The sequence below is a fragment of the Letharia columbiana genome (genome assembly GCF_014066305.1).
Source record: "Letharia columbiana isolate WasteWater2 chromosome Unknown Sc0000026_s0, whole genome shotgun sequence".
NCBI classification, from domain to species: Eukaryota; Fungi; Ascomycota; class Lecanoromycetes; order Lecanorales; family Parmeliaceae; genus Letharia; species Letharia columbiana.
The window spans coordinates 614,199-635,370 of NW_023501068.1; the positions used below are offsets into that span (position 1 = coordinate 614,199).

General features: G+C 51.4%; 10 protein-coding genes across 10 annotated transcripts; 6 read left to right on the forward strand and 4 right to left on the reverse strand.

Annotated features, from left to right (window-relative positions):
• Window positions 1-719: 719 nt before the first annotated feature.
• Window positions 720-2,474, forward strand: HO173_007891 (uncharacterized protein; the record flags this gene model as incomplete). The annotated part of the gene is made up of 5 exons (XM_037309791.1): window positions 720-1,015; window positions 1,074-1,225; window positions 1,302-1,579; window positions 1,640-1,853; window positions 2,005-2,474. The coding sequence occupies 5 exons, from the start codon at window positions 720-722 to the stop codon at window positions 2,472-2,474; spliced, it is 1,410 nt and encodes a 469-aa protein (XP_037163468.1).
• A 3,084-nt stretch (window positions 2,475-5,558) lies between these two features.
• HO173_007892 (uncharacterized protein) lies at window positions 5,559-7,102 on the forward strand (the record flags this gene model as incomplete). The annotated part of the gene is made up of 5 exons (XM_037309792.1): window positions 5,559-5,679; window positions 5,768-5,857; window positions 5,916-6,070; window positions 6,139-6,417; window positions 6,476-7,102. The coding sequence occupies 5 exons, from the start codon at window positions 5,559-5,561 to the stop codon at window positions 7,100-7,102; spliced, it is 1,272 nt and encodes a 423-aa protein (XP_037163469.1).
• Window positions 7,103-7,129: 27 nt separating this feature from the next.
• HO173_007893 (uncharacterized protein) lies at window positions 7,130-7,600 on the reverse strand (the record flags this gene model as incomplete). Its single annotated transcript, XM_037309793.1, has 2 exons — window positions 7,130-7,240; window positions 7,394-7,600. The coding sequence occupies 2 exons, from the start codon at window positions 7,598-7,600 to the stop codon at window positions 7,130-7,132; spliced, it is 318 nt and encodes a 105-aa protein (XP_037163470.1).
• A 378-nt stretch (window positions 7,601-7,978) lies between these two features.
• Window positions 7,979-9,454, forward strand: HO173_007894 (uncharacterized protein; the record flags this gene model as incomplete). Its single annotated transcript, XM_037309794.1, has 1 exon — window positions 7,979-9,454. One exon carries the CDS (start codon window positions 7,979-7,981, stop codon window positions 9,452-9,454), a length of 1,476 nt encoding a protein of 491 aa, XP_037163471.1.
• A 562-nt stretch (window positions 9,455-10,016) lies between these two features.
• Window positions 10,017-10,970, reverse strand: HO173_007895 (uncharacterized protein; the record flags this gene model as incomplete). Its single annotated transcript, XM_037309795.1, has 1 exon — window positions 10,017-10,970. One exon carries the CDS (start codon window positions 10,968-10,970, stop codon window positions 10,017-10,019), a length of 954 nt encoding a protein of 317 aa, XP_037163472.1.
• A 751-nt stretch (window positions 10,971-11,721) lies between these two features.
• Window positions 11,722-14,398, forward strand: HO173_007896 (uncharacterized protein; the record flags this gene model as incomplete). The annotated part of the gene is made up of 10 exons (XM_037309796.1): window positions 11,722-11,822; window positions 11,877-11,922; window positions 11,986-12,121; window positions 12,173-12,386; window positions 12,460-13,039; window positions 13,102-13,140; window positions 13,202-13,270; window positions 13,326-13,582; window positions 13,631-14,277; window positions 14,352-14,398. The coding sequence occupies 10 exons, from the start codon at window positions 11,722-11,724 to the stop codon at window positions 14,396-14,398; spliced, it is 2,136 nt and encodes a 711-aa protein (XP_037163473.1).
• Window positions 14,399-14,754: 356 nt separating this feature from the next.
• On the reverse strand, window positions 14,755-16,245 carry HO173_007897 (uncharacterized protein; the record flags this gene model as incomplete). Its single annotated transcript, XM_037309797.1, has 3 exons — window positions 14,755-15,739; window positions 15,797-16,181; window positions 16,236-16,245. 3 exons carry the CDS (start codon window positions 16,243-16,245, stop codon window positions 14,755-14,757), a joined length of 1,380 nt encoding a protein of 459 aa, XP_037163474.1.
• A 684-nt stretch (window positions 16,246-16,929) lies between these two features.
• HO173_007898 (uncharacterized protein) lies at window positions 16,930-17,451 on the forward strand (the record flags this gene model as incomplete). The annotated part of the gene is made up of 3 exons (XM_037309798.1): window positions 16,930-16,968; window positions 17,041-17,226; window positions 17,281-17,451. The coding sequence occupies 3 exons, from the start codon at window positions 16,930-16,932 to the stop codon at window positions 17,449-17,451; spliced, it is 396 nt and encodes a 131-aa protein (XP_037163475.1).
• A 118-nt stretch (window positions 17,452-17,569) lies between these two features.
• Window positions 17,570-18,108, forward strand: HO173_007899 (uncharacterized protein; the record flags this gene model as incomplete). The annotated part of the gene is made up of 2 exons (XM_037309799.1): window positions 17,570-17,886; window positions 18,036-18,108. The coding sequence occupies 2 exons, from the start codon at window positions 17,570-17,572 to the stop codon at window positions 18,106-18,108; spliced, it is 390 nt and encodes a 129-aa protein (XP_037163476.1).
• A 534-nt stretch (window positions 18,109-18,642) lies between these two features.
• On the reverse strand, window positions 18,643-20,359 carry HO173_007900 (uncharacterized protein; the record flags this gene model as incomplete). Its single annotated transcript, XM_037309800.1, has 3 exons — window positions 18,643-19,170; window positions 19,239-20,012; window positions 20,069-20,359. The coding sequence occupies 3 exons, from the start codon at window positions 20,357-20,359 to the stop codon at window positions 18,643-18,645; spliced, it is 1,593 nt and encodes a 530-aa protein (XP_037163477.1).
• Between the last annotated feature and the right edge of the window lie 813 nt (window positions 20,360-21,172).

Genomic DNA, 21,172 nt, shown 5'->3' on the forward strand with positions numbered 1-21,172 from the left:
TTATTATAGGTTCAAAGTCGAACAAGGTCTGGCAAAAGTGAGTCTAGAAGAGGCTCAGAACAACGCCGTTATCATCAGAGCAACAAAGGAGTATCTACGAAAGTGAACAACGCTTTCAGCCTCCTTGATTAAGGTGATTTTGAGGAAGCTTCAATTCGCTGGGTCGGCTTTGGCAAACTTCTCCTTATCAACAGCTCATACTCTATCTGAATTACAAGCCGCATTTCCCTGTTAGCTAGATACATAAAAAGTGGTGGACTGATGCATCCTTTAGGGCTTCGTGAGCTTACGCAGTCGTCCTGTGCTCTTGCGGAGCATGCACGTATACATCTAGCGGCTTTTGAAGTCAAAGAAAAAGAGCGGTTCACTGTAAAAGATCATGTTTGGTTGACTAATACAAGTTCGTACTGTGCATGGATGGATCCACCGGTCGGAGCGGCCAATTCCACCTTTCTCTGGTGTTCAACCACACAGCTTTCAAACATTGGATTCAATTTTTGGGGGCAAAGCCGGAGGAAAAGAACCAACATTCTTTATTTCGATTGCCGTGAAGACCTGCAAATCCCTCTGGCTGAAGGGAAGATTTTTTCAAATTATCCTAATATCACGTCAAGCACGACTATTATATTGTTGTAATCTATCGTTGCCCAAAGGTTACATGATAGATGCGTTTCGAAAGAACAAGGATGTGCATATGTGCATGTTTGATTACCGATCCAATGGTCTTTGCGAATCGCCGGACAGATCGAGACGCGGCCAACGCTGCCTTGGAAACATTCAGGAGGCTATTAAGTGCGGTGATTGAACTCAGGAAGAACAAAGAGTTGATCGTGGTGGTCGATCATGTGGACCAGTTGTCTGGAGAGCCTCTAGCTTCGTTGAGAACAACGCTGCAGGTGATTCATGAAATGATGGATTCTCGACTGGCCACTAAGCTTCATTATGTTCTCGTGGGTAAACCGATACGAGAGAACAAAGCTCTTAAGGGATTTGCTATCGTTGATGACAATACAGAGTATCATAATAAGCTACAGGGGAATTCATGTTGTTGGATTCCGCTGATAGGCTTCTAGAGCGCGTGAGATTCGACGATATGGATCACTTGAAAATCGACCCATGACGACGGCGGACATACGCAAAGGGCTTCGCTCTGGAAAAGGTCCTAGTCTCGGCACCCATACTCGCAGTGAGGTTGAAGTTTCTATTAGGAGCCGACAGATCCCAGGTCAACCGCAGCGAACAACTCGATATAGGAGAGAAAGAGGCTGACCAGAAGGACGCGCTTTGACGAGTACCTACAGCAGGCTCACTTCTCAGCCAATTTAACGTATCTCAAGATTTGCAGAGTGTGCAGACTGATCAAACCGCGAGTATACTCGCAAGAGCCGAGTATCAGGCGCGTGAGCGTGACCAAATATTCCCAGATCGACAAAGGGCACTCGCTCGGCGCAAGCGATATCCTGATACAGTAATCATCGACAGCGAGCATGTGACCATTGTCAAAGATCTTCGAGTTGGGGACTGGGGTCTGAGGGGACTGTTGGTCGAAGTCGACGGAAGCTCCCTTTGGGACTTGATAGTCAACTTATCAAAGTTTAATAGCCAAAGGGGGCCCGGAAATGACGTCTGAGGAGACTAGCACTCTTCTCGAAACGATGATCGAGGATGCACGTCGTCTTTGCATAAGAAGTCCGATTCTCTTTACGATGTCCGCGAGAGTACGCATCATCAATTCCGAGAACACTCGTTATGGACTCAACCATGGACCAATTTCAAAACCCTGACCACCAGCAAGGGTATCAAAGAGATTATCTCGCTCAGCGCAGCATCTTACGCTTCTCTGGATCCTACCGGTAGCGACGATTCGACCCAGAAACACATCGGACCGCGTTCCCGCAAATGGTTGTGTTACTCCTGTCGCTCTGGAACAATGAAGATCTTGCGGAGATCAAGGATTTCTTGGAAGCGACGTATAAGCTCAAAACTGACCGACCCGACATTGAGTTGTTGATCTTGAAGGTCTTCCTTTGTTGTCGATCAACCCGCGGGTATTCTTGAGCGCGTTCGTGCCCGCCATCGATGGATTTCCACTAGAAAGTGGCAACACTAACATAGATGAAGACCACAGCAATATCTGGAATATGTTCATGAGGAGAGATCCCGAAGATGGCTATCTCCTTCCCGGGACAGTCGACGATCTCGGCCGGAAATGCCTCTCATGTACTGTCAAGTGGCCAGACGAGGGCTTCAGATCCACATCAATCTTCAACACTCTGCAATACGCAGGACGTCTAGGAACGATCAACGACATCCCTCCCGTCGAGGTTCACCCTAGATCGGATTGCACTGAATTGACTGTTGTCATGGCCGACGACAGCAGATATGTCATTAGTCCCCGAGACCTCGATAACATCATTTATATGTCACCAGGGAGATATCCAGTGCAAGAGACCGTGGGGGGGAATGGTGTATGATTTAATTATTCAAGAGACGCTGCTCAATGGCGAACTGTATCAAGCAATCAAAATCACGAAAAAGATCGTCCACAGGGTAAAAAAATGGCTAGCTAATCCGAGACGAGGTGGCAATGTGGTGAGCAAACTAGCCCAGAGAACGTCGGACTATCAGCCATTCCTAAACGATGTCAGAGGCACGGGGAGACTCGTGAAGGTACTCGCAATCTTAAACCAGGCGACTTTGGCCATCACATGTAAGATGGAGGGGGTGCAAGGTCAGTCGGATAGATGCCGTTCAAAACACGGCCAGAGACATCCGACATTTGCGCGCCTTCATCAGCCATATTGAGCAGCGTGGAGACAAGACGCATCATTTCAGTCCGGAGAAGCGCGAATTGAAGCAAAATCTGGACCAAGTGATAGCCCAGATAAGTCAGGCTGAGTAGAGTCGAACGAGGATCGGCTTGGACCAAGAACTCTCCAATGAGCCGGTAGCGAAGTGTCTGCATCCCGAAGGGTTGAAGGTCAACAACGGTGGTGTCTGGAATGGTTATGAAGCACGGTGTGAGGAGCACAATGGAATTCTACGCGTCGAAGCCATAAAGTCAACCATCGGTGGCGTAAAAAGGCTGACGAGGGAAGTCATCGAGCTTTCCCTCCATCAGTAGCGGTCCAAGCTGTTTGTTACGCCTCTGAAAGCGATCCCGGAAGGTCATTGGGATGATAAGGTCCAATGACATTGCGGTAGACAGTGTGTCGCCATCGGGGAGTGGCACGAGGACAGCTCTGGACCAAACGCGGCTTTCAGCATGATCAATTATTTGAGAATAGTGAGTGTGGAGGAACAGAATCAGAGCCGGTGTGGGAGGAATCGAATACTGGAACGGAACCCCATGCTAAGGTTGTATGCCGCTTCAAGTGAAAGAGGTTCTTTATCGCAAGAAACAAATTGTCCGGGTAGCATAAGAGATTGGAGTCGTGTAGTCTCTGATGTGACGAGAACATCATGCAGGTTGCGTAATTCAACTCGACTCGCGCGAACAAAGGCCTAAATCAGCTTGTGGGCATCAAGAAATATGGGAAAACACAGGTCTTCCTGTGTTCGAGCTAATAAAGATGACCCAAGCGAGGCCGGTAAGTGATCCAAGGGACAAGATCTATGGACCGCTGTCACTCGTAAAGAATAATAATTCGCTCCTGCATCTTCCAACCTATGATATTGACGCGCGTACATTATATCGTGACTTCGTAGTACATGCGATCATTGAGAGTCAGGAACTACGATTATTAGAGGTATGCGAAATGAATGAGTCTTCGCTACTTGGCTAACTCATCCTGGGTTCCGACCTGGTCGGCCAAAGGATTTTTTATCGACTCACTCACCTCGGACAGAGACCCTTTTTGTGGAGCAGGTCCGCTAATCGAGCGAGCGCGACTCAGAGTACAAGGCGATACTCTCCTAGCCCTAGGTGTAGTTGTCGATGGAATCGAAGCTGTTGGCACACAAATAGAATTTTGCGCACAAGAAACAGGACAGTCGTACGACGATTTCGAGTGGACTCAAATGGGGTTGATCCATACCGAGTTTCGGAAGATGATCGATAAGAGTACAGCATACGGCTCTTCAGAGGACGTAAAATAAGAAGTGAGATCACATACAGTCGTCGGCGGACGAGACACGGACTACCGTCGAGCTGAGCAAGATACTATCAGTATAGTGCCAACACACGAGTGGTTACAGAGCCATTGGGGAACCGTGTCCGTTGAGCCAAGCAACCCAAGATGCGAGCATATCATAGAGGCTCAGAAACGGATAGTGCAGACAGCTGATGGTCGGCGACTCTGCTTGTCGAGCAAAGGGAGAATTGGATGGGTGCCCAAGAAAGGGAGGGAGGGGGATCTGATTGCTGTGGCGGCAGGCTCACAAATTCCAATTGTACTACGTTCCCGACGGGATGAAGAGTATGAGGTCGTTGGGGAATGCTATATCCATGGTATCATGAGTAGCGAGGGATTGGACGACGGGCGGGGAAAGATGGAGATGGTGGTCTTACGTTTGGTTGAAAGGTGACCGTTTCGAGAACCTTACCAGCAACGGAGGAGCTGTGATTCCAGCAGGATTGACTACCTTTTGTTTAATGGACAACAGCTCGGCTATATACCGCTGTGTATTCTATCTACACATCAAAGGCTTGATACTCAAATTGAGCTTTCGAACATTGGGGAGTTAGATGAAGGATGAGCTTGCTTACCCGGGCTTAGGTGCTAACTCACACCCAGCTCCGGGAGTTGCAAAACTATGGCGGAACTTTGAAGTCGAATAGTTATTCAACCATTCAAACGTACGCTCATCATCCCGGCTAGGGAGTTGTATAGTTATTCAATAAGAGTAGTTATATAACAAAACGTTGTCATTGAAGCTTTCGTTGTTGAGTTATAAAAGTTGGTAGACAATACTCGTGGATTCCAGAAGTGAGTTACTTGATAGAGCGAGGACACCAATAGATCAAGCGACATGCCGCTAAGTGGAAATATCGATTGGTGTCCTCGCTCTATCAAAGGACTCACTTCTGGAATCCACGAGTAAGGTATGTTATGCGATTTACGTGGGAGTACAGAGGTCTGCACCGAAAGTCCTGCACATGCGCTAGTGCAGCCCTAACCCTACTTTCGGAAAGCGGCCCCCTATAGGGGAAGCCTAAAAATATCTTCTCACAGCGCATGGATGGGACTTTAGGTACTTCTTTTGCTTGATAGGGGCATTAAGCCCCGAAACCTGGCTAGGGCTAGGTGCGATTCCGAAGAACTCCAGCATTGTCCAGGTAGCCCTTTAGGTGGGGCGTTATCCGAAGTCTGAGCGCAAGAGTCTTGGCGGGTGCAGGACTTTCGGTGCAGACCTCTGTAAGTGCAGTTTATTTTCGAACCCCCGAGACCCAGCTCGCAGCTGGAAAGTGGCGGCCCGGGGCGGGCCCCGGCTACCTTAATAAGCTGGGGGGCAGATTTCTGTCTGCTTCAGTGCTTACAGTGCCAAGAGAACGCGGGTGAGCTGGAATCGCCATCAAGCTAAGAGAGCTCCCTCTTCTCCAAATCATCGCCGGCGCAATGGACCTTTACCACCAGGCCATCGATTTAGCCAGCAACCCCAAGCATACAAGATGGCTTTCGCCCCTCCTTCTCCTTGCGGACGCCGTTTTCTGCGCCCTCATCATCTGGAAAATACCTTGTGAGCTTTGGTCCCCGAGCTCCTGCGCCAACGAGAGAGGAAGCTTTTTGGCCCAGCCCGTAAAGGATGGAGCTGACGCCCAACATAGACACTGAAATTGACTGGAGAGCCTACATCCAGCAGGTTGAACAGTATCGAAATGGAGAGCGCGACTACACCCTCATTAAAGGCGACACAGGTTGGACACGGAAATGTGCCTCCTATTCCTCTTCTTGGGTGCTAAATCTGGATGCCAGGTCCTTTGGTTTACCCAGCAGCGCATCTATTCATATACAACGCTCTATACCTCATTACGGACAAAGGAGCTGATATTTTTATCGCTCAATGTACATTTGCTGTTGTGTATCTTGGCGCCGTGAGCATGGCTATGGCTTGCTACCGTATGGCTAAGGTATGAGGATTTCGGGCTACGACAGAAAAGCTAGCGACAAACTTCTGGGCCTGTGCTGACCAGTGCAGGCACCGCCATACATATTTCCCCTCCTCATCCTCTCGAAAAGACTCCACAGCCTATTTCTCCTGCGACTCTTCAACGATTGCTTTGCTATTCTGGCGCTCTTCACCGCTATATACTTCTACCAACGAAGAATCTGGACCGTCGGAAGCGTTGTCTATTCGTTCGGCGTCGGTATTAAGATGAGCGTTTTGCTGGCTGCTCCCGCAGTTGGACTCATATTGTTGCAGGCGCTGCCTTTCAACAGGGCAATGAATGCTGTGTTTCTCATGGCACAGATACAGGTAAGTCTTTTTCTTACAATCGCGAATGCCGCGAAACAAGGCTGACGCCGTACAACAGATCACCCTTGCCTTTCCGTTTCTACCAGCCAACGCGAAAGGCTATCTCGCTCGGTCATTCGAGCTCACTCGACAGTTCTTGTTCAAATGGACCGTCAATTGGAGATTTGTCGGGGAAGAAAGATTCTTGTCCAGGGAATTTGCTATAACCCTAATTGCTGTCCATCTTGCATTGCTCTCAACTTTCGTTCTGACTCGTTGGACTCGACCGTCTGGCCTTTCAATACCAGCTTTGATATCCACCGCAATCAAGCCTCTTCCGCCGAAAGCCCAGCAATTGATGTCCATCAATGTGTCACCATCCTTCATTATGACATCCATTCTGAACTCTATGGCTATCGGCATGCTGTGCGCACGGTCTCTTCACTACCAATTCTATGCTTATATCGCCTGGTCAACACCGTTTCTGCTCTGGAAAGCTGGCTTGCATCCAATCTTCATATACGCAGTCTGGGGGGCTCAAGAGTGGGGGTGGAACGTGTATCCGAGTACCGACGCAAGCTCGATCATGGTAGTAGGGTGTTTGGTTGTTCAGGTGTTGTCTGTATGGTGGGGCACAAGGGATGACCTTGCTGATGTTGCATCTCCCGCGGATATTGCGGGCGAAGAGAAGGAACATGATGAGTGATGGATGCTGGAATGCAAAGCAATGGGATCATTCTCCGCAATCCGACTCCTCAGCTGGTGGCATTTTGCCTGCGGTCGATTCATCCTCCTCGCTGTCGTCGAGATAGGTGGGTTTCTTGACAAATTCTGGAGGCCTCCACTGACGCATTAGCAGTGCACATTGCTCGAACTCGAGGACACCAACCAATATGCCTGCTTCCGCCATTGCTTCTCGTCTCTCACCACGTTGACAATCTCTCCACCAAGCTTGTTCTCTCTGTCATCAAAGGCGGAGCTGTCAACCACGACATACCCGCCACGTTTGATCCATATCTGTGAACGGAAAGCGAGACGGTAGCTCGGCCAACAGTGGCTCTTTTCCCGAAGGCAGCTCCACTGAGTACAAGTTGTTGCCCTCTGCCTTCTTGACCAAAGCGATCATATGACCCTGGTCCAAGACCGCTGGTGGAGAGGATGTCTCCGCTGCCGTCGCTAGCAGTTTGCGTTTCGGTCGACCCATTACAGAGATTCGCTTTGTGGTCTCTCTTATGTTATTTCAATGAGGGGAGTGAAGGCTTCGAGCTACCAAGCCGGCCGTGTGGGTAAGGCTGATTTTTGGCTTTCAAGCCGAATAAAGGCCGGCACTTGACGGAAAAGGGAAATGCTATCTTTTCCCACAAAAGGTATTGAGCAGGTTACCCATCTATCATCCCAATGGATGGGCTTACCTCCTTGGCTGATGAAAAGTTTCTTGGGTATTGGAAAATACGTTAACTCTCTCATCATGATATATACCCTTTTGCATGCCAAGATATAAAGTCTTTCAACAGAATATATATAATTCCTTTTTTGAGAAAGCGTCTCGAATACAAGACTGAACCCTCGACACAGGTCAATTATGGTATCACAAAGAGGATTCGGAACCCTTATTGATATCGACTCACGTATTACCGACCCTCCGGCCGCTCTCAAAAAGGATTCTCATGCTCTTCCTGACTTGCCAACCGCGTACGAACTGGACGAGCTGAACAGGACCCCTCGTGATAATGGTCCTCCGCTACCACTTACACCTTCGGGTGGTCAGACTCCAAGAAGTCTCCATGAATTGGAGATGTCCCGCCCACCTACACCGGAATATCACGATGCCGCCGAAGTCGTGCAAACGTGGACGAACCCGCCAATCAACAAGTGGCGACTCTTGAGTGCTTGTCTGATGAATTTCGGCAACGGTCTGAACGACGCAGCCCCTGGCGCTCTCATTCCCTACATGGAAAAGGACTACAAGATCGGCTATGCGATTGTCTCGCTCATTTTCGTCACGAACGCCGTTGGCTTCATCGCAGCTGCTCCTGTCAACCAACTCCTGCAGGCTCGTTTGGGCCGGGCCAAGACCCTTGTTCTAGCCGAGTCCATCATGGCCGCAGCCTACATCATGCTGGTCTGCAGGCCTCCCTTTCCCGTCGTCGTCGTCTCTTTCCTGTTCCTGGGCCTAGGCATAGCCACAAATCTGGCTCCGAACAACGTCTTCTCAGCCAACCTCGCCAACGCGACGACCGCGCTGGGCTGCTTGCATGGGTCCTACGGCATCGGTGCAACAATCGGTCCACTGATGGCGACGGCGTTGGTCACTCACAACCATCCCTGGTCCACCTTCTACTTCATCTCCCTATCCATCACCATCTTCAACCTCCTCCTCGCCTTCTTCTCCTTCCGCAACTACGAAAAGGACACCCCGCCCCTCAACCCCCTGCGCCCCACCCCCTCGAACCCCCACCCCGCGCCCCCCTCCCGCTCCACCCTCCTCAAAGCCGCCCTCACGCACAAAACCACCGTCCTGGGCGCCCTCTTCATCTTCTGCTACCAGGGCGCCGAGGTCAGCATCTCGGGCTGGGTCATCTCCTTCCTCATCTCCTACCGGCACTCCTCCCCCGCCCGCGTCGGCTACGTCACCGCCGGCTTCTGGGCCGGCGTCACCCTCGGCCGCTTCCTGCTCTCGCACCCCGCCCACCGCGTCGGCGAGAAGCGCGCCGTCGTCGCCCTGGTCCTCGGCGCCGCCGCCTTCCAGCTGCTCGTCTGGCTCGTGCCCAACGCCGTCGGCGACGCCGTCGCCGTGTCCGTCGTCGGCCTCCTGCTCGGGCCCGTCTACCCCGCCGCCACGGCCGTGTTCGCGTCGTTGATCCCGAAGCGGCTGCAGATGAGCGGGTTGGCGGCCGTGTCGGCGCTGGGCAGTTCCGGCGGCGCGGTGGCGCCGTTGGTGACGGGGGTTTTGGCCCAGGAGGTCGGGACGTGGGTCTTGCATCCGATTTGTATCGGGTTGTTCGCGGGGATGCTGGGGTGTTGGGTGGGATTGCCGAGGATTGTAAAGAGGGAGTGAGGGGGGTGGGCTGGGGTTGGGAAGGGTCTGGGAAAGGTGAATGAAGGAAGGGAGGGCATTTGGGTCCCTAGGTGGTTTGAATTTGCGGTGGATTGATATGATGGGAATTGGACATATGGGAAGTTTGAACTACTTTTACGTGGAAATACTAGGCGTTGTGTCATCGCATGGACGATTGCCCCGTTTTCTTCATTGGAAATGAAAAGCTGCACATCAGGCAAGCCAACATACAAGTGGCGGCCTTAGGACCAGCTTGCTGTGAATCTTGTGAGGTTCCGCAGACCAGTGCCCCTCTGCAGGTTGATCAAAAAATTCTCTTGGTGTAGGTCGACTGCATCTTTAGGTTCTGTTACAGCGTGTTAGCCAGTATTTTACTCTTGGGGAACAATAGATCAGGTAGCTCACATCTGCCCAGTGCCTTGCAGGTCCAGCAGTAATCATTCAAGGGCTCAAGCGGGCAAGCCGCCGTGCGGTATTAGCCATTTCATAGTATGTTTATGACACGAGATCGTAGGACGATTTTTATTCATTCACATGCCTCCCCACTCAATGCAAAACGTCCTTACTCTGGCCCCGTCATCCGTGCCCCTTTTCGCCGCCCCCCTGAATCTTTGCCTCCTTCACCCTCCTCCCCCTTTTGCTCAACCCCGCCAACCAGCCATCCCTTCTTCACCCCGGTCCCCAGCCTGCCGCCGCCGACCAGATCCAGGAGATCGATCTCCTCGTCCCAGTCGGCGCTCATGGTCAGGAAGTGGCTGTGGAAGCGTAGCGGGTCGCCGGGATAGACGGAGAATTGGCAGCCGAAGCGTATGCCGGGAGAGAGGAAGTAGCCTAGGCTGTGTAGGTGCTTGAAGAGGGCGTATGAGGACGGATTGACTTTTGGGAGGCCTGGTGAGTCGATGTTGGCAGGTGGAGAAAGGAGCGGATAGGATGTCGTTGGTGTGACCGTCCAAGGCTTGCATTCGGGTCCAGCAGCTTGGCATGGTTCTGGAGACGGCGTTACAGTGGTCTCTCGCGTGAGCGATTCGCCGAACAGAGTTTCTTCCGAGGTGTCCTCTGCCTCTTCTAGGGCTGGGCTGGGGATTGATCGCTGTCCCACAGTCGAGCCGCTTTTGGCCTGTATCCTCTTCAGAGCCTTCTGTGTCCGGCTCTTCTTATTGCTCTCGAAATCTTTCGCTACCCTTGCCCCTTGTTCTCTGAGATCCGCCTTGATCGCTTCTTTCTGCTCGACAACCTTCGATGCTAGGTCCTGCATATGCCAATCCAAATCGTTCACGATATATGCCAAGCTTCTCTCCACAAGTAACCTTGCTTCTTCAGGCTGAAGTTCCAAGGGCAGCCCAAGGAAGACATTTTGTTGTGGGATCTGAGGCAGTGTACCGATAAGGACTCCGAGGATATTGTGGTTCTTGCGGAGCCAGGTGATGATGTTTATGTCATAGAGGAGGTAGTGCTCTACTTTCTGCGAGACCTGGAACACGGGGAACGGGAGGCTGGGCGCGGTTGGCGCGGTCATTGCTCCGTCAAGGAGGGAGCACCGCAGGCTCTAACAATCGTTCGGCTGATTTCAAATGTCAGCGATGTATTTCTGACGAAAATGAATGTAGGCAGATCCAAAGCTGTGGGATAAGTCATAAGGCTCAACGAGCGTACTTTTACATCAAACGACTATGCGTCAGTGGATTGACAGATTGTATATATTCTTAATCATGTAAACTCGCGGCAAGAGAATAAGAGCGGCTTGGCTTACCAGGAAGATGTTGCTTCACAGTCATGATCGAAGGTTTCTCTCATTGAGTGTGCTCTTGCGAAGTCTGTACCACCCCAACCAGAGCAATCCTCACAAGCCAAGGCGGTGCCAAGGCGCCAGTCCGGATGGGGACTCCTCGGATCAAGATGCTCGCAAGCGGAGACTCTCCCCACTCTCTCCTTATCTTTCGCACTCCTTCCCTTTCCCACCCTATTCCCAGTGGGGTTGACCGTGGAGACTCTCGGCCAGTCAGGATATCGAATGAGAGAGAGACTCTCACTTATCAGGAAATGGCAATGGCCTCCAATGGCCTCAATGGTCTCATGCAAGCATGCAGCTTGTTCCTTTTCTGGGAAAGGGAAAAGGGTCTCTGCCGCCGCAATCCTGCCACATGCTTTGAGTTGGAATGACGACTGCCTCCCTTGATTAATGCAGGCACCTTAAATAGAGCCACCTTCTCATATCTTTCTACACTCCACTTACTGTGCTGGGACATGTCACCACGGAACAAGTGCCCATGGCCTCCACAGCTACCGCACTTCGTACCCCTGCGCGTCGAACAACGATTGCCAAGAAGAAGTTTGCAGTCCCACCTGTGAAGGTCGCATGCCTTGCCTGGTACAAAGTCTAGAATGTTAGCCTCCAAGCGTTTTGGACCTAACGTTTTGACAGCCGCGCCTCGCGAACACGTTGTGACGGGAAGAAAGTATGCACGAATGTCGGTATCCTCCCATTCTCTGTGGCCATAGATCTTCCAACATCTAAATGACGCAAATTTTAGTGCTCCACGAGGGGCAGAGAATGCCAGTACACCAAAAGCAAGAGAGGCGGGCCTCGAGCCCCTCGGTCCAAAGTATCGCAAAAGCAACCTCAGGTCGAAGATCATGACATGACATTTAATTGGAATGACGAAGACTGTACGTCATGTATTTTTCATCGCAATTTGTGCTCTTACTCATTGATCATAGTCGTGTTCGATGAAGCACCGTCATTCATCAGTCCTGGAGCGGGGCTCAGCCAGCTGGACTTCTCCCAGGACAGCGATTTCATCTATGACAGCCTCTTCACTAGCTCGGTTCAATTTGACGGTCAGTCGAGTGGCAGCAGTCCGCAATCAAGACCAGACTCTCTTCCGGAGCGAGCCAGTCCTATTGTTAGGGTCTACGGCAGTGATGAAGATCTGTAAGCCCCTCAACTGTCCATCTGTCTGCTGTTCCAGGCGCGTTGCATTCAGCCGTTAATTGACTCGCGACAGTCTAAATGCTTATTACGTTTTCATCCATCCATACTTTCCTGTTTTGCCGCCTCCAGTATCAAGCCCAGTGGTAGATCGCCCATCGTCTAGGCCTAGGGACGAACACAGGAAGGGTCACAGAAGCAATGTCAGGAGTGATTTCGAACCGTCATCTCCTATCACTCTTGCAATTTCAACAATCCTGGCTTTGGTCCCGCATCATGATGATGAAGATCCTGCCAATCCCGAGTCTGTGCTTTATCGAAGGAAATTTGCCCAGTCTTTTGCGGAATCGACCATGGAGAGTGTCGAGATCGAGTCCGAAATATTGGACTCCGATTCCTCACCGTCTCGTGCACTGACCGGGAGCTCGCCTACCGCTCGACGGGGGTCTTTTCATCCAAATGTGCCTGTTGAGATAGAAAGCGTCATTGCACTGCTCATCTTGAGTATTTACGAATACGCCCAGCGGGGAAACATCAGCAAGATGCGTACTCGAGCCGGACAAGCATTGATCTCAGCCATGGACATGTCTCTTCATTCGCAGGGCGACAACGAGGGTGAATTCGCGGAAGCAAAACGTAGAGCTTGGTGGATGTGTGTAAGTCATGATGGCAAACGGTGATCCACAGAGCTATGCTGATTGCGCTTCGCACTTGTTAGTACACCTGTGCATGCCAGGGTTCTATCGTCAGCAGTACCGTAAGACATCACGAGAGCTGGTCCGGTCCCTTCCCCACTAACTCGTTTTTGCGGACCACAGCCCCCAACAATTTCAGTTCACGACCCTCGGTTCACAACAAGGTATCCAAGTATCAGGTCCGACCCCGATGTAAGTAACATAGATCCAGGTATTCTGGCATCTTCAGCTGACTCTTGATATCCAGGCATGGCCATTCTTCTTGTCCGCGCAACAAACCATCCTTGCCGCCACTCAGTTCATTCTTGACCAAAACAAGGCTTTAGAGACGAAATCCAATATGTCATACGTGTATGAGAAGATGCACGAGCTCAATAGTAGATTGGACCCGTTACTCGCTAGAGCCGATGCATGGACCACTTACTCATCTGCTATGCCGGTGGACGCGTCCGAGGCCGTTGTTGCATTGGCTCTAAAAAGTATTGCACGTATTAAGTTGAATAGGTAATATGAAAAATAGCCACAGCGTCTCATCTACTGACTGTTGCGCAGTGCAAAAATCAAGCTTCACCGCTATTGCGCCTTTACAGATAAAGCGCTTTTTTCCGAGAAGCATTGCGACCTTAAATCCTCGGGTCAATATTTGAATCCCCCAGGTGGAGAGCACAACACAATGACACCTGCACCTGCGTGTGGCTGCGGCGACTTGTTCGATAACTCATCTTTCTCATCGATCTCGCGTTCGCCGTCTTCCCCATTATCTTCCCGATCATCTTCAATGAGTTCTCTCGGCTCCATTCCGTCGATCTCGGATGTTCCAGAGTTGAATCTTCCATTCAGCAGCCATCTCGCAGCCAGATACTGCCTAAAGGCTGCACTCAACATAGCTCAATCATTCGAGGCTCTCCCTTACCCGAACCTAACGGGGAATCAGGAGTCTCTGGTTTCGTCCTCTTCGAGCCACAGCGGCAAAGCTCCCCGTACTATGCCGTCATTTGCCTGCTGTGCAATGCAGAGTAGTTATGCAATGCTTATGATCTGTCACAAAATCCGAGCCACAAATGGCGAAGGTTTCATATATCAGCGGAACGAACATCTTGTCAGCAATTTAACCAGTCAGCTCCGAAATGGATTGCAGAAAGTTGTCGGAGCTTTGGACAACTATTCGATGACTTTTGAAGCATTGACCGGAATGCGAGGTTAGTACTATTCACATCATTCAATAGAGTCCAGTCTGCTCTGCATCGAAGTCGCTGATTAACGATTTGGCCAGATCAAGTACGGGCGGCAACTGATGCCGCATTGCCCAGCGTATCATGAAAGTGTTAATATTTCATATTCTATGAAACATTGGTATGATTTTCTTGCCCCACTTATGAAAATTATACTACTACCGTATCTGTTATACTTCCTCGAGGTTGTGCTCGCGTCCATGACACCTTGTCCTGAAAGCCCACATTATCATTGGTACTATCACTGCAATTGAGCGATATGCTACTGTACATTGCGCATTGCAGCCTCCCATGAGTTTGGCCTTTTTTGCTTGATGTTTTAGGTCTTTCCAAAGATACATTCCTTTGGTATCTGTACTTCTACACTAGACCCATCTTCAAAAGCCGCGAAAAGCTTCGTAGTTCCTAAGCTCCATTCGCCAATAAAAACCCTGGAGGCTTGCATCACCACTCTGATTCGACCTCACCGAAGACGCTATCTTTGACTGCAGCCGAACCCGTCCCATTGCTTTCGAGTAGTGGTGGATCTTTGTACACCCAGGAACACTGCTGCTTGAGTCGCTCGGAGATGAGACCGTCTAAAGCTTCGAATTCCAGAAGGAACCCGTCGTGGCCATCCTCGGATCGAATTATTGAGAGAGTCGCATCAGGTAGATACTTGGCCAGCTTGACTTGTTGTTCGGGCTCGAAGAGGTTGTCTGTGTCAACGCTGACGACTAAAGCTTTTGCCGGCACGGCTTTGAGGACCTCAGTGAAAGCTTCTTCTACTTCGTCTGTTTCTTCTCCCCTCACAATTCTGTCGCGCGTAAGGTCGTGCGTATCCATCTTGTTTGTCAAGTTGATGTAGCAGTTGGCATCGAAGCGGCGGATAAATTTGTCTCCTTGATATTTCAGGTAGCCCTGAGCCGAGAAGACCGGAGAGCGAGTGCGGTGTGTACGGGTCTGAGTCCTGTTGCTTGCCTCAATCTGAGCGCGCTTTCTCGACCTAAAGGCGTCACACTTCGGGTTTTGAGAATTACTATTCACACCGTTGCCGCAATGCCCATCAGCCAGATCTTCTTTGGATTTTTGCAGTCCCTTTCTCTTGGCCGGTGATTTTCTTCCAAAGCGTTTGTCGAAGGATACGCCGGAACGGTATGTGAGCAACGCTACCATTCTGGCTGCCGCCAATCCCTTCGTGGGCTGACTACCCATATCATAGTATCCATCCTGGTAGTTTGAATCTGCATAGATACATTGCTTTTGGGCTTCAGCCCAAGAGATGCCCCATGCACTATGGTCTGCTGACGTCGCGATTGGTATAATCGTGTTGACATACCCAACAGGCGTGCACAACGGCCATTCAAGAGCTGACATCCCTCCCATCGAGCCTCCTACCACGGCTGCTACTGACTGGACCCCCATGGCATCAAGTACGAGTTTGTGCGCTCTTGTGATCATGTTAGTTGTCACTCGTCAAGTAACGAGCTGGCATCTGGTGGCCTACCGAACATCATCTCTAATAGAAGTCTCCGGAAACTCTGGCCCGTACGGTCTTCCAGTACTTGGGTTGATTGTGAGCGGAGAAGCTGAACCATACGGCGATCCCAGAAGGTTTCCACAAAAGACCAAATATCGCGTGTAGTCGAAGGCTTTTCCCGGCCCCAACAACGGGCCCCACCAATCTTCTAGATCACTACTTCCGGAGAGCGCATGGCATACGACGAGAACATTGTCGCGCTTCTCGTTGAGGACCCCCCAGGTTTTGTATGCAACTTCACACTTTTCGAGGACATGTCCGGAATCCAGATCTAGGGATGAGATCAATGCGAACACTTGGTCCGATATCAGGTCTACATAGGGGTTTCGCTTCTCGGGAATGTGGTCAAGTTCTGCATAGAACCATCAGAAGGGCAATTTCTGATCAAAGGCGCAGGGGTTCTCACGAGCTGTCATTTCTCAAACGGCAAAGTGACATAGATGGGATAGTGAAGCGTCTTGAACTACGTCGACTATTTTCTCCCACATACCAGGTTTCAGCAATATAGTTCTCTCAAGTATAGCTTGCATAATCCTTCAGCACGACATATTGCACAAGGTGAGTTAAAATCATTGTTCTTGCTATCAGTTCGGGATCTCTCCAAGCTACCCCGGGATTTGTTGATCGGCAAATGATCTTCGGAAGGGGACATTACCCCCACCGACTTTGACGTTCAGGGAACTTCCCCACGATAACACAGGAGCGAACATTATTAGCATATGCTATAGCTAGTGCTAATTGCCGTCAACCAAGTTCCCGATCTCCACATCTACAAGTCACTAAGATACTTTAATCTCCGAGTCCAGGACTGGCATTGGACCTCTTGGAACACCATACTGAGCCTCCACCATTCGCAAACGATCAGATGTCGCGCACCCAAGAGACTGTCAAGGTTGCAGCCGGGCAGGCTGCCCCAGCAGCTTTTGATCTGCCTTAGAGTATGACCAAATCGGCCCACTTCACTGCCGAAGCCGCGAAAGCAGGGCTGATCTGGTGGTGTCCCCGTAAGAGTCTAGATCTCTTTTCCCTTACCCGGTGCTGAGCTTATCTGCCGTTACTGACTCTGCATGTAACCCCAGGAAAGGCTTTCTTTCGGCGCTATGCCTTCGATGCAACCGTCGGCACACGAGAGCCTCGTGGTGAGTAACCCTGTATCTAGGCTCTTTTGGGGAAAACCAACAAGTGGCGCATCTAACATTCGGCATACTCAGGTCGACAGTGGTTTGCCAAAATACTATGATGCCGCTGTCGCCATCCCGTCTCCAGTGTTCGAAACCCTTGCCCGCACGGCTCGGGAAAATCATGTCTTTCTCTCACTCGGCATCGTCGAGAAGGAGGGAGGCACGCCCTATTACACGGCTTTTCTCTTATATAGAGATGGGATGCTCCCTGTACAAGTATAGAAAGGTTCGGGCGCCGGTTTGATTCATTTACTGTTGAGATTCAGACAGTCACAGTTGATACCAACGGCGGCTGAACGCCTAATCTGGGGCCGCGGCTCCGGCGACGGACTCATCGTCGCTGATAGTGCGATTGGCAAGGTTGGTGGATTAATCTGCTGGGAGAATTACATGCCCGCTGCTAGGCTAGCGCTGTATCACAAAGGCATTGAGTACGTGTGAATCGCAACTCATCTCTCCCACCTGACAGTCCACCAATCAAGTTACTCAGAAACTCCGTCGCCCCCAACGCCGACGACCTGCCCTCCTATATCGCAACAATGCAGCGCATCGCGAAAGAATGCCGCTGGTCCGTCATCAACTCAAATCAATTCTGCAAAGTAAGCTTCTTGCCTACCTCAACCCCTCACACTCTTCACCAACACTCCCAACCCATCAAGTCTCCCTCTTCCCCTCAGACTATCCACCCTTCGCCGCCCCCAATCCCAGCGACCGCAAACCAGACGGCACGGCTTGGACCGCGAATGACGTGCTAAGCCACGGCGGTTCCTGCGTCATTGGACCGCTGGGAACGTTTCTCGCTGAGCCAGTGTGGGGTAATGAGGAGATTGTGTATGCGGAGTTGAGGATGGGTGAGCTGACGGAGGCGAAGATGGAGTATGTATTTGCTGACTCCATACTGTTGTATCTTTCTTTGCGACCAAGTACTCCACTCTTGAGACATGTCTCGGGGATCTTCACTTCGAAAAACCTCCCAAGGCTCGATAACCCGCCTCAAAGACGCAATGCTAACGGCAGGATTGTAGTTTCAGTTTTGATCCGGTGGGGAGTTATTTGAGACCTGGTGTCTTGTATGTTCCTGTGGAGGTCTTATACTAGTGGAGTGTGTGTCTGATCGTCGAGGGCAGTCAGTTGGAACTGAATAACAGTACTGGAACGAGTGTGACGTTTGACGGCTCGTGAGGGTAGGAAGAAGGGCTTTCTCGGTACCGGGTTTGCATCGTGAGGAATGGGGACTTCGATATGGAAGGCGCTATTTATTAGCAAGCTTGGGAGTAGCTGTCATGTGTGACTCCATACTAGAAGGGAGCTTTCCCGTGAATGGCTCCTTCCCTGTTGTCCCCCAATCTAGCTCATGGCGTATCTAGGAGAAAGTATCCTTTTCAGACCCATCAATTGTGTGCTTCATCACACAGAGTCCTAACTTGGAGACGAGTATGTCCCTTCGTGGGGATAGGAGCATGTGAACAGTGCTGAGGACGAGTATTGGTCGGGGTCATTATCATCGAGTAGACAGATGGACGTGTAGCGATGAATGATGCTCTCAATGGTAAACGACAAGTAGGTTCCCTCGGCATAGTATATAACTCCTCCCTACCCAAAGAGAAAAGAAAAGAAAAGACGGCAGCACTTTCAAGCACTGGTAGCCATAGTCATCTTGGACTCAGCCTGGGTGGCATCCACGGCATCCGTAGGTGCAGCCTCACGCCTCTTATCCGTCCCATCCGCCTCCTCTTTCTTCTCGATCCCATTCGCATCTCCCTTCTCCTCCGCCCCCTTCCCCCCATTCCTCTCGGCCCAACCTTCCGACCCGTCCGTCCCGGGCTTCGGGGCACTCGTGGCCCACTTGCCCATGAAGCCAGACTTGACGAGACCGGAAGCGGTCTGGAAAGGATCGACGCCTTTCTCGGCCGGTTGCAGCCCGGCGGCGACAAAGGCTTGCTGGAAGTCGAAGATGATGTCCTTGATGTCTTCCAGGCCGAGACTGACACGGATCAGATCGGGCGTGACGCCGCCTTTGATCTTCTCTTCGTCGGGAAGTTGCTGGTGCGTGGTGACCCACGGGTGGATGATGAGGGTCTTTGCGTCGCCGACGTTGGCGAGATGGCTGCAGAGTTTCAGGTTGTTGACGACGGCCCTCACTTCATCGATATTCCCCGCCTGGCCAACCGTCAGCATCACGGTAGATAACGCATCCAAGCGTATCGACAAAGAGCGCGGGTACGTACCACGCCAAAGGTAAGCACGCCGCCAGGGCCGTTCGGCATCGTCGTCCGCGCTCGCTCGTAATCCTTGTGGGACTTCAAGCCCGGGTAGAGCACCCAGCTGACGCACGGATGCGCCTCGAGCCACTCGGCGAAAGCCTGCGAGTTCTCCACGTGGCGTTGGCCCCGGAGCGGCAGGGTCTCCAAGCCTTGGAGGAAGAGCCAGGCGTTGAAAGGGCTCATGCACGGGCCCAGGTCGCGCATGGAGTCCATGCGCAGCTTGGCGGCGAGGGCTTTGTTCCCGTACGTCTCCCAGAACCGCATGCCGTGGTAGCCGTCGGCGGGCTCCGTGAATTCGGGGAATTTGCCGCTGGCGCTCCAGTCGAAGTGGCCTCCGTCGATGACGATACCGCCCATGCTCGTGCCGTGGCCGCCGATCCATTTGGTGCAGCTGTGGGTGACGATGTCGGCACCGAGTGAAATGGGACGGGAGATGTAGCCGCCCATGCCAAAGGTGTTGTCGATGATCAGAGGGATGCCGGCGTCGTGGGCGACCTTTGCGATGGCCGCGACGTCAGGGATGTTGTGCTTTGGATTGCTGATGGTCTCAATATAGACGGCTCGGGTGTTTTCATCAATCGTGTTTTTGATATCGGTGGGGTCATCGCCTTGGACGAACTTGACGGCGATCTTGAACTTTTTCATGTAGACTCTGAATTGGTTGTACGTGCCGCCGTAGAGCCAGCTGGTGCTGACAAAGTTGTGGCCCGGCTGACAGCAATTGGTGATGGCCATGAACTGGCAAGGATCGATCAGTACGGTTACCAAAAAGGCTGAGAAAGGGTGAGACTTACCTGAGCAGCATGTCCTGAAGCGGTCGCTACGGCCCCGACACCCCCTTCGAGCATGGCCATTCTGGTCTCGAAAATGGTGTTTGTTGGATTGCCCATGCGCGTGTAGACGTAGCCATCCTTGGACCAGGCGAATTTGCCCGCACCGTCGGCGGCATCTTCGAAATTGTAGGCGCAGGTTTGATAAATAGGAGCAGCTCTTGCACCGTTAATAGGATCTGGCTCTTGACCGCCGTGCAACGCGATGGTGTTCCATCCTGGGTTCTCAACGTTCTTTAGCGATCCCGAAACCATTGTGAAGATTGCGTTGTCGTAAAAAAGTCAAACAGCGAGAGTAGTGGACTATAAGGTGAATGCGGGGGAAGCTGTAGCGGCAGCAGCGCCATTATATCAGAGAGGTCGGATGCATATGCATCCATTACGCCGATCTGCAGATTGACGATGTCTCCTACCGTTTCTGTCATGTTGCGTACATTTTTCAATGAGAAGTTTGAAGTTGAAAAGTCCAAATCCCGAGACTTTGCTTCAATCCCCGAACATCACGTGACCGGCTTCTGGTCTGGACTGGGATCGGCCCCACCCAACTACTGTTGGCCTAGCTTTATCGAGGTGGAAATGTGTATCAGTGGGGGCACGAACATCAAGATATCGCAAGAGAACATGGTCTGAATTGGAGAGCTAACTTCCGGAATAGTCGCCGTGTTTGCGGGATCACCCCGTAGATTGTTTGACGTTTCCTTCGGTATTTGGCCCCCGCATCCGAGGTCCTCTCCGATATCAACATAGGAACACTACTGTCCCTTAATCAGTGTTAGATGTGTCCAGGCTGTTGGACTCGGATGATCAGGGTCCCCGTTGTGAAGTGTGGGGAGAGTCATCGGTCACAGAAGCCGGCCGTTGGTCCTGAAAGCCTCGCCATCGGCTAGCGTTCTGTACATAGAAGTGATCGGCTTTGGTGTTAGTGCAGTCCATCTTGCGCAAGAACGCAGGTTATGAGTGGAATGAGCGCATAATAATTCCTCTTTTCAGTGCTGGTATCCTCGAGTTTTTTTTTGTGCATTCATCGCAACTCCGATTTCCTCGGACATTTCACCTGTGGCCGGTCTC